Source organism: Dipodomys ordii, unplaced genomic scaffold (genome assembly GCF_000151885.1).
Source record: "Dipodomys ordii isolate 6190 unplaced genomic scaffold, Dord_2.0 Scaffold20, whole genome shotgun sequence".
Classification (NCBI taxonomy): Eukaryota; Metazoa; Chordata; class Mammalia; order Rodentia; family Heteromyidae; genus Dipodomys; species Dipodomys ordii.
In genome coordinates, this window is record NW_012267236.1 from 10,651,866 (window position 1) to 10,663,828 (window position 11,963).

The 11,963-nt window shown below is 39.5% G+C and overlaps 1 protein-coding gene across 1 annotated transcript in view; it reads right to left on the reverse strand.

The window, feature by feature from the left end:
• Positions 1-1,216: 1,216 nt before the first annotated feature.
• The window catches only part of Ubxn2a (UBX domain protein 2A), a 27,046-nt gene continuing 16,299 nt past the window's right edge, over positions 1,217-11,963 (reverse strand). The window contains exons 3-6 of the mRNA XM_013013583.1: positions 8,837-8,943; positions 5,658-5,795; positions 3,411-3,569; positions 1,217-1,649 (exon numbers count right to left, since the gene is read on the reverse strand). Coding sequence (XP_012869037.1) covers positions 1,457-1,649; positions 3,411-3,569; positions 5,658-5,795; positions 8,837-8,943 — 597 coding nt within the window. The 3' untranslated portion in view covers positions 1,217-1,456. The remainder of the gene's footprint in view (positions 1,650-3,410; positions 3,570-5,657; positions 5,796-8,836; positions 8,944-11,963) is intronic.

Below are 11,963 nucleotides of genomic sequence, written 5' to 3' on the forward strand. Positions count from 1 at the left end.
CGCTAGCCTTGAGTAAAAGAAGCTCAAGGACAATGCCCAGGCCCAGAGTTCAAGCCCCATGACTAGCAAAAAAAAAATAGTAACGCCACTTTTTTTTTTTTTTTTTGCTTTGGAAGCTATATTATTATCTTTTTAAAGAGATAGGGTCTTGTTATGTCTGTTAGGTTAGCTTTGAACTTGTGGGCTAAAGTGATGCTATGCTATCTTAGTTTCTCCTGTAGCTGACAGGTACACATTACCAAGCCTAGTTTGGAAATTATTTTAGGTAAATATTTTAAAACTTGTAATTTTAATGTAATATTGATATACATAGCTCACAAAAATAAGCTTATGAGACCAAAAGCTTTATAGTCTCTATCCAGCAGTCTATGAACAGAACTGCGACTGTGAGCCACTAAACTCTTCGCATATGAATTGTATACTTCACTTTGAATTTGATTCAACAGGCCATTTGCAAAATACTTCCTTAAATTTGTTCTCAAGCCAAGGGGCTTTAATGTGACTAAAATACTTATGTTTAACTAGTTTAGGTTAAAAGTCTAAGATACAAAGGATGCTCTCATTCATGGCATCGTACAGTAATAATCCTTTCAGGTAAACACAGGTTGACTCTTATATAGACAGTAGAAAATTTATACTTTATGTGATACATTTAAAATATTCATAAATTAGTAATGTGACCACCCAGGTATTAGACTCTTAAGTAAATACAGTGAAGACATGAATGATCCAAATACTAGCTAAAAATAAATCTCTAATTTTTTGGAAAAAAATACATAAAGGGAACTGAGGATATTTTTTAAATTACGTATTTAGAAGGTATACAATGTGAGCAGGTAGATCAATATCAACATTATGCTAAAATATACAATTTTATTCCTAAATTAAAATAAATCTTAGGTACTATTGTCAAATTAAAACTTGATTTTGTCTTGCTAGCACAGAGTGAAAATTGAGACAGATTTAAGGTTTAGGTATAGCTATGGCGGAAACAGGCTTTCCTAGCCTTTTGATTATATCCAAGGTATAAAATAATTACACTGATGCTTTTAACCTGTTGTATAATACTAGTGTATTGCTATTTAATAATTCTGAGACAGCTAACATTTATATGAATACCTGTTTGAAACTGATGTGAATATTTTTGATAATTTGCACTATCTTAAGATTCTATATGATACAGTTATATAATAAATCATATGGTGATTAACTGGTATTTGAAAATAATTGTACTTTTATTTGAGAAAGCATTCTTGGAAAAAAAGTGTGTTGAATATAATTTCCTGTTATATGTTTCCTAACTTGTGATTATTTAAAAATTTTCTCATCAAGAGAGTTAAATAGCACTCAAACCAGAAGTCCAATGAATCTAACTTCTCCTTTCCTCACCTTTCCATGCCCACTTCCAACCAGCATTTCTCTGCAAAATTTCTACTTAGTCTTTCAAAAATCAATACTATGAAAGTTTTCTGAAAGGCTCAGCAGTTTTTTTTAGTCTCTGAATGATTACAGTATTTTGTAAAGCGGCTTCTTCTAGTGTGAGTGTCTCATCTAGCAATCTGAGGAAAGGAAGGGCTGTTGCTAGGGAGAACGGAGGACTTCTTTGAGGTCCTTGATATTTTTCAATGAAGTCTTTGATGTGGCTTATCCTGTAAAACAACACAAAGTATTAACATAGAATATGCAATTTATCATCTAAGACTGATCATTTGGGGTTTCTCTCTTGTCTCTTTGTTTTCCCTTCTTCCCTCCTCTGTCTCATTTCTTCCTCTCCACTCTCTCTCTCTCTCTTTTTTTTTTGTTGGTCATGGGGCCTGAACTCTGGGTCTGGGTGCTGTCCGTCAGCTCTTCAGCTCAAGGCTAGCACTCTACCACTTGAGCCACAGCGCCACTTCCAGGTTTTTCTGCTTATGTGGTGCTGAGGAATTGAACCCAGGGCCTCATGCATGCGAGGCAAGCACTCTACCACTGAGCCACCTTCCCAGCCACTCTTTCTTTTTTTTCCATAGCTCTGGCAGGTGGAACTCAGTGTCTGGTAAGAAGGTAGAACATGGGAGCACATTTATGTCATTGTTTTGAGACAGGGTCTTGCTTTGTAGCTTAGATTAGCTTTGAATTCCTTTTGTTGTTGTTGCTGTTGGTCATAGTTTTTTTTTTTTCCCAGTCATGAGGCTTGAACTCTCAGCCTGGGCACTGTCCCTCAGCTCTTCAGCTCAAGGCAAGCACTCTACCACTTGAGCCACACTACCATTTCTGGCTTTTTCTGCTTATGTGGTGCTGAGGAATCAAACCCAGGGCCTCATGCAAGCAAGGCAAGCACTCTACCACTAAGCCACCTTCCTGGCCCTGGTCATAGAGTTTGATCTCAGAGCCTGTTGTTGAGTCTTAGCTCTTTTGCGCAAGGCTAACATTCTACCACTTCTGGTTTTTGAGTGGTTAATTAGAGATAAGAGTCTCACAGGGACTTTTCCTTTTCTGCCCTGGCTGGCTTTGACTCACGATCCTCAGATCTCAGCCTTCTGAGTAGCTAGGATTAGAGGTGTGAGCCACTGGTGCCCAGTTCTGGCCTAGAATTTTTTTTTTTTTTGCCAGTCCTGGGGCTTGAACTCCCTGAGCTTCTTTTGTTCAAGACTAGCACTCTACCATTTGTGTCACAGTGCCATTTCTGTTTTTTTTTCTTCTGTTTATGTGGTACTGAGGAATTGAACCCAGGGTTTCATGCATGCTAGGCAAGCACTCTTTGGTTAAGTCACATTCCCAGCCCCAAAACAATTTTTTTTTTAGTCAATCGTGAGACTTGAACTCTGGGCATGGGCGCTGTCCTTGCGCTCTTCAAGGCGAGTGCTCTACCGCCTGAACCAAAGTACCACTTCTGGTTTGCTAGTGGTTTATTGGAGGTAAGAGTCTCACGGACTTTCCTTTCTGGGCTGGCTTTGAACCGTGATCCTCAGATCTCCAGCCTCCTGAGTAGCTAGGATTACAGGCATGAGCCACTGGCACATGGCTCAAAATAAAGAAGCCCAGGAGCGGCACCCAGGCCCTGAGTTCAAGCCCCAAGACTGGCAAAAAAAAAAATCAAAGCTTGTTGCTGGTGGCTCATACCTGTAATCCTAGCTTCTTAGGAGGCTAAGATCTGAGAATTGTAGTTCAAAGCCAACCAGGGCAGTAAAGTCCATGAGAACCCTATCTCCAATAAATACCCGAAGAAAAGGTAGAAGTAGAGCTGTGGCTCAAGTGGTTGTGCTAGCCTTGAGCAAAAAAAAAGCTCAGGGACAGCACCCAGGCCCTGAGTTCAAGCTCCAGGACTGGCACACACACACAAAAATAATACCCCACAACTGCCTAAAGTTAAAATAAATAAATTTTATACTAGAAAAAAAATCGAATAAAAATAGAAATAGATGACTTACCTATGAGAAATATTAAATTTCTGGACAATTCTTTTCCCATTGGCTAACCAGATCTGCACATTAGTAATGGGTTCCAAGTTGTTCAATGAAACAGCACACAAAGTATTTTTACTTTCAACTTCAATAATCTTTGCTTTTGAAACAATTTTTGGTGTAGCACTAAGAAAATCCAGAGAACAAAGTCATATTTTTGTTCATTACTATAAAAAACTGACAGTATGGATAATTTTAGGAGAAATTTTGTCATAACTATTTCCTGAATAATAACATAAAGATATTATATTAGTTATATCCACAATCTAAAGCAGTCCCATCTCCAATTAATTTACAAGCTTAAAGGATGCTATGTGTATTAGCTTTACCTATTGCCCAGGATAGATTTCAAAAGAAATTACAAGTTTCCTCTAGAATATAGTCCTTGGATTACAAGGGGAAAAGGAAACAAAAGATTTTGAAAATATATTTTATATATATATATTTTTTTAATTTTATTTTATTTGTGAACACACTGTACAGGAGTTACAATTACATGGGCAGGATAATGCGTACATTTCTTACCAAGCATTGCAGCCTCCTCCTTTGTTTACCCTTCACATCCCTTCCCAGCCTCCCCCCTCCCCCCCTGAAAATATATTTTTATATGTACAGATGAATATGTACGTACCTTATTAATTTTGATATTTAAAATATGAGAATTTATAAAAAGCAAAATGACTCCACTTATAACCTGATATTCAACAATATGAAAATAATGAAAGATTTTGAACTTAGGGCCTGGATGCTGTCCCTACTTTTTTTTTGCTCAAGTTTAGTGATCTACCACTTGAGCCATAGCTCTACTTCTGACTTTTTTAGAAGGTTTTTTTTTTTTTTTTTTTTGTCAGTTGTGGGCTTGAACTCTGGGCCTGGGTGCTGTCCCTGAGCTCTTCAGCTCAAGGCCAGCACTCTACCACTTGAGCCACAGTGGCCACTTCCTGTTTTCTGGCATTTAACTGAAGATAAGAGTCTCATGGCTTTTCCTTCCTGGACTGGCCTTTCCTGCTTGAGCTGCCTTTGAATGGCAATCCTCAGATCTCAACCTACTAAGTAGCTAGGATTGCAGGCATGGGCCACAGGTGACCCAGTTTTTAGTAGTTTTTATTGTAGATAAGAGTCTCAAGCCTTTCCAGTCCAGGATAACTTAGAACAGGATCCTCAGATCTTAGCCTCTTAAGCAGTTAGGATTACAGGCATGTAAGTCGGGGCACTGGTGGCTCACGCCTGTAATCCTAGCTACTCAGGAGGCTGAGATTTGAGGATTGTGGTTCAAAGCCAGCCCGGGCAGGAAAGACCATGAGACTCCTATCTCCAATAAACCACTAGAAAACCGGAAGTGGCGCTGTAGCTCAAGTGGTAGAGCGCTAGCCTTGAGCTGAAGAGCTGAGGGACAGTGCTCAGGCCTAGAGTTCAAACCCCACAACCAACAACAACAACAACAAAAAAGGATTACAGGCATGAGTCACTAGCATCTGGCTTTCCCTAGGCTTTTTTGCTCAAGGCTGCTGCTCTACCACTTGAGCCACAGCTCTACTTCTGGCTTTTCACTGGTTGAAGATAAAGAGTCTCGTGGACGTTTCTTCTTCTTCTTCAAACCATAATACTCAGCCTCCTGAGTAGTTAGGATTGCAGGAGTGAGTCACTGGGCCCCTGTGTTATTTTCATTTTTAGTATCTCAAAAGTCAGGTACTTGAAAAACATATTGTTTCAGATATTGGAAACAATAAAAAAAGAACTCTTTTTTTGGTGGTGCTAAGGAAAAAACTACTTACTAGTCAAAATTTAGCATAGGTATTCTGTAGAATTAATGACAGAGCTTGCATGGTAGGTACAAGGGAGTGAGAATGATTGCTTCAGCATTGTCCTCATAGACCTTTTTGCCTTGGTACTTGGTACAGGGGTCTGAATTCAGGGACTCATGCTTCCAAGGAAAGCGCTCCACTGACTGAGCCATCATACTCTCACTCCTCAACACCCACTTCTGATCTGCATGATTAGTACAGACACCTCTTAATACCTGCTAACATTAAATGACTTACAAATTCTCATAAAAATTAACACTAAAATAATCTCATTTCCAGGCTGGCTCAATGTGTTGAGCAAGTGTGAGACCTGGGTTTGATCACCAGCACACCCAAACCACCATAAAAAAACAAAACTTTTCTAATGAAAGGAGTATTAGTCAGGAGAACAGATAATACATATACTTACCTTCCTAGTCTATGACCCTGTCCTGAGAAGGGCTGGAACACAGGCTTTGTAGACATACATACTTCAGTTTTTTTGTCTTCAACTTTAACATCCACCTCCTCTTTATCAAAAATTCCCTGTAATTCTGAAGGTAATTCCCTTGGAAGGGAAAGAAATGAAAAACATTCTGAATGAAACACAGTTGTATAATATGTAGAAATGTACAACATAGGCATGGGATGTATACTATTCTCTACAATGAAATAAACAACTATTGAAATTAGTAGTCAAGTACTATGAATATGTGCAACACAGGATACAGATATAATTTTTGTTGTTGTTGTTCATCATGGGGCTTGAACTCTGGGCCTGAGTGCTGTCCTCAGCTCTTCAGCTCAAGGCTAGCACTCTATCACTTGAGCCACAGTGCCACTTCCGGTTTTCTGGTGGTTAATTGGAGAAAAGAGTCTCATGGACTTTCCTGCCTAGGCTGGCTGTGAAGCACGATCCTCAGATCTCAGCCTTCTAGCTAGCTAGGATTACAGGTGTGAGCCAGGCTTCCAGGTGTGGCACCACGCTATAGATATAACTTTAAGGCCATGAATTCAGTTTTGTAGCAGTACCTAGAATAGTACCAAACTTACAATTATCTTATGACTGCATAGTGTCGCAGTGTCAAATGTAAAGAATTGCACTGTTTTTTTTTTTTCGAGGGAGGAAATGGGACTTGAGACAGAAGCCTGAAGACTGCCCCTTAGCTTTTTCACTGAAGGCTGGCACTCTACCATTTGAGTCACACTTCTACTTCTGGCTTATGCTGGTTAACTGAAATAAGATTCTCACAGGCTGGCTTCAAACTGCGATCCACAAATCAGACTCCAAAGAAGCTAGGATTCCAGTGTGAGCCACTGGTGCTTGGCTAGTAATACATATAATTTTTGTTTAGAAACTGGAGCTTGAACACAGGGCATCATATTCTTGCTTGGCTTTTTCCTCTCAAGGCTGGCACTCTACCACTTGAGCCATACCTCCACTTCCAGCTTTTTGCTTATTAAGTAGATATAAAAGTCTCTTGGATTTGTCTGCTCACGATGGTTTCAAACCTTGATCCTTATATCTCAGTCTCTTGAGTAGTTAGGGTTACAGACATGAGCCACTGGTGCCCCGCTCAAAAGTATTTTTATAGTACTGAAATAAAATAACCTAGCCAGGAAGCTGTATCTCTGGAGGCTGAGATCTGACAATTGAAGTTCAAAGCTAGACCAGGCAGGAAAGTCTGTGAGACTCTCATCTCAAATTAACCAGTTAAAAGCTGGAAGTAGAGCTGTGGCTCAGTGGTAGAATGTTAGCTTTGAGCAATGAAAAAGCTCAGTGACAGTGCCTAGCCGTTGAGTTTAAGCTCCAGGACTGGGACAAAAACAAAAACCTAAATTGAACACACACACACACACACACACACACACACACACACACACACACACACACACACACACACACACACACACACACACAAGAACAAATATACATATAAAGGTTATTATTGTGATATGTTTAAATATTTCATGATAAATTTAAAATAATGTTCAAATAAGCATATACATATTATTTTAAACTGCAAAAATAAAATTTTAATGAAAGGAAATATTTTTGAATATAGAAATATGAATGGAAATTCAACAGAAATGTTAGTAGTAGTTATTTCTAGGTGGTTAAATTATAAGTGATTTTTAAGTTTTTTCTGAATATTTTAAAACATTTAGGACTGGGAATGTGGCTTAGTGGTAGAGCACTTGCCTAGTATTCATGAAGCCCTGGGTTTGATTCCTCACTACCAAATAAACAGAAAAAGCCATAAGTGGCATTGTGGCACTAATGGTAGAGCGCCAGCCTTGAGTAAAAGAAGCTCATGGACAGAGCCCAGAACCTGAGTTCAAGCTCTAGGACTGGCAAAAAAAAAAACCACCCAAATCAAAACCAAAAATCCCCAACCAAAAACATTTACTTGAAGAAACCACTTAGAATCATAATTATAAACTTCATTATTTTAAAGACTGGAAACATTTAAAAACTCATAATAGGGGCTGGGAAGATGGCTCAATGGTAGAGTGCTTGCCTTGCATGCATGAGGCCCTGGGTTCGATTCCTCAACACCACATAAGCAAAAAAAAGAAAAAAGACAGAGTGGCACTGTGGCTCAAGTGGTAGAGTGCTAGCCTTGAGCTGAAGAGCTGAGGGACAGTGCCCAGGCCCAGAGTTCAGGCCCCATGACCGGACCCCAAAAAAACAAAAACAAAAACAAATAAGAACTCATAATAACAAAGAACATGTGGCACTGAGGAGTAGTTGACAATGTGAAATCATTTAAGGAAGATTTGACTGATCAGAATTTAATTTCCTAATTTTTCCTGCTGGGCATGGGTGGCTCACATCTATAATCCTAGCTACTGAGGAGGCTGAGATCTGAGGATCACAGTTCGAAGCCCGCCTGGGCAGGAAAGTCTGTGAGACTCTTATCTCCAATAAACCACTCAAAAAACTGAAAGTGGCACTGTGGCTCAAATGGTAGAGCCCTAACCTTGAGCTGAAGAGCTGAGGGATAACCCCCAGGCCCAGTGTTCAAGCCCCAGGACCAACAATAACAAAAAAAGGAATTTAATTTCCAACTTAAAATTCTGGCTCTTCTAAAAAAATTCATCTTGGAAAATATGAATTTATAAGCCAGGCACTATGGTAGACACATGTAATTCCAGCACTCAGGAAGTTGAGCAGAAGATCATGAATTCAAAGCCAGCTTGTATATAGAAATACTGTCCCATAAGACATACATACAAGGGCGGGAAGGTGGCTCAGTGGTAGAGGGTTGGCCTTGCATGCATGAGGTCCTGGGTTCGATTGCTCAGCACCACATAAGCAGAAAAAGCTGGAAGTGGCCCTGTGGCTCAAGTGGTAGAGTGCTAGCTTTGAGCTGAAGAGCTGAGAGACAGCGCCCAGGCCCAGAGTTCAAGCTCCACGACCAACAGAAAAAAATAAAATAAAAACGTACATACATACATACACACACCTAATGTATAGTGTCTATGTGTGTGTGTATGTCTGTGTGTGATCACTACTGCAAAGGAATCTTCCATATGAAACATGCCTAAAATATTCTAGACCTATACAAGACTGCTTTTCCTGTACCTATTCAAGAGACTACTTACCCCTTCTTGATGGAGTTCAGAAACTGCCGACTTGCACCATCAGAGTACGTTCTAAAGTCATCATTGACAGTGAATCCATTTTTCCACAACTTTATATTAATATCTACCTGGAAAGCAGTAAAGAAAAAAATGTATTATGTTAGTAAAATGTAGTAGTAAATTAGAAAGCCTTTGACAATGTTCATTACCAGCTAGATATATTTACATTCTGAAGAGCATACGTCAATGTAAAATATAAATCATGTATTTTTTATATATTATTTGCAATGAGCTTCATAATAGGGAGATTTAAAAATACATAGTAATATTGCATAACAGAATTCATTTGGAAAAATACTTTGTGCCTTGTATACCTGGAGGACAACTGAAGTGAAGATTTTAGCCAGGCACTAGTGGCTCATCTTGGTAATCCTAGCTACTCAGCAGGCTGAGATCTGAGAATTGCGGTTCAAAGCCAGATCAGGCAAGAAAGTCTGTGAGACTTTTATCTTCAATTAACCACCAGAAAACTGAAAGTAGTGCTGTGGCTCAAAGTGGTAGAGCCAAAGGAGCTCAGGGACAGATCCCAGGCCCTGGAGGGGGAAGGGGGGAGGGAGTGAAGAATTCTAGATTTTCAATACGTGGAGAGGGACATCATTTGAAATGACTTGACATACTTAAAAATATACGGAAAACAACGGAGATCTGAGGATTGCTATTCAAAACCAACCTGGGCAGGAAAGTCCCTGACTCTTATCTCTAATTAACCACCAGAAAACCATAAGTGGAGCTGTGTCTCAAAGTGGTAGTAGCAAACTAGCCTTGAGTAAAAGATCTCAGAGACCAGGTCCTAAGTTCAAGCCCAATGACTGATATCCCCTCCCCCCCTAGGAAAAAATACAGAAAGGAAAAAGGGAAAAATACAGAAAACAAGCCTTACACCTATAATCCTAGCTACTCAGGAAGTTAAAATCTGAAGATTATGGTTCAAAGCTAGTTCAGGTTGAAACATTAAAGACTCTTATCTCCAATTAATCAGAACTTTGTTTTTGTCTGTTGTGGGGCCTGAACCCTGAGCCTGGGCGCTGTCTCTCAGCTCTTCAGCTCAAGGCTAGCGCTCTACCACTTGAGCCACAGCGCCACTTCTGGTCTTTTCTGCTTATGTGGTGCTGGGAATCAAACCCAGGGCACCTCATGCATGCAAGGCAAGCACTCTACCACCAAGCCACGTCCCCAGCCCAATCAGAACTTTTTTAAATGCCAGAATTGTTCATATGGTTCAAGCGGCAGAGCACCAGCCTGGAGAGAAAAAGCTAAGGAAGATTGCCCTGGCCTTAAATTCAAGCCCCAATACTGGCATGCTTTCTCCTCCCTGAAAAACACACATATGTACACATACATACAGAAAATTAAATGATAAATGAGAAACCCTACAACCAATTAATTACTGTCCATGCCCTCAAATAAAAAATATCAATGACTTTTTGTGGATTTTTCATCAATTTCTAAGATCAATCTCTTTCCTTATTGCATCAAGAAAGGAAGCAAGTCATTGTACATATATTGAGGGTTTAGGAATACAGCTGAAGGCAAGCATGCTTCAGGCTGAACACAGGCTTTCTAATGAAAAAACTGTTTAAGTAAAGTTATTAGACCCTGAGAACACTTTCTTTATTTCTAGCATTCAATGTAAGACTTCACAGATATTCCACTAAGGTATTAGGGAAAATAATCATAATAATAACAGCATAAATAGTTGACCTTGTGTATCTGTAGGTTCTACATTGATGGATCTAACCAACAAAAAAATAAAAAGTAAGTTGGGCGCCTGTGGCTCATGCCTGTAATCCTATCTACTTAGGAGGCTGAGATCTGAGGATTGCAGTTCAAAGCCAGCCCTGGCAGGAAAGTCCATGTAACTCTTATCTCCAATAAACCACCAGAAAACTGGAAGTGGTGCTGTAGCACAAATGGTAGAGCATTAGCTTTGAGCTGAAGAGCTGAGAGACAGCGCTCAGGTCCAGAGTTCAAGCCCCATGACCAACAAAAAAACCCCCACCAAAACCAGAACCAAAAAATGAAAAACCTATATATGTACTAAACATGTACATACATTTTTCTTATCATTACTCTCTAAATATAGCACAAGAAGTATATATATATTTACACTGTAATAGCTATTATAAGAGATCTAGAGATGATTTAAAGTTTATGTCAAATTATGAGTAGGTAGTAATGCAAACACTAAACCATTTTTTTTTTTTTGGATTGATCATGGGGCTTGAATTCTGGGCCCTCAGCTCTTCAGCTCAAGGCTAGCACTCTACCACTTCAGCCACAGCAACACTTCCAGTTTCTTGGTGGTTTATTGGAGATAAGAGTCTCACAAACTTTTCCTGCCCAGACTGGCTTTGAACTGTGATCCTCAGATCTCAGCCTCTTGAGTAGCTAGGGTTACAGGTGTGAGCCACCAGTACCCAGCTATTAAGCCATTTTAAACAGACTCATCAAGCAATGTGTCCTGGATAAGCTTCTGGATGATACCAAAGAATAACTATATCATAACCATATGTCAGACACATAATATATACACATAATATATACATATTTAGGTGTGAATATATTTGAATACAACATATGTTAAATAAAATAACTGAATATAAGGGTGAGGAAATATTTCAATTAAAATTCGCCAGTGGTAATATAGGCTATAGTTCCAACACTTGCGAGGCTGAGATAGGAGGATCTTGAGTTCAAGACCAGCTGAGGCTACATAATGAGACCTTACCTCCAAAAAACGTCAGCTGGAGTCTCATAATGATTACTGCTGTTAGTCAGCTGCAGTAGTAGCCTATGAGACTATCTTCAATTAATCAGGAAAAGGCTGGACTAAGAGTGTGGCTTAATTGGTAGAGTTGGAGGACCTGAGTTCAAGCCCTGGAACACCCTCCCCTGCAGCCTGCTTAGCAAGTATTAGAATCAGTACCATTTTTTTTAAAAAAGCATTAAACTCTGGCTTCTTAGGTTACAAGAATTTTCCAAAGAAGTGGTAGAGTGCAAGCCTTAAATGAAAAAGCTAAGAGACAGCTCCCAGGGCCTGAGTTCAAGCCCCAGGACCTGCATTTAAAAAAACAAACAAGGGGGCTGG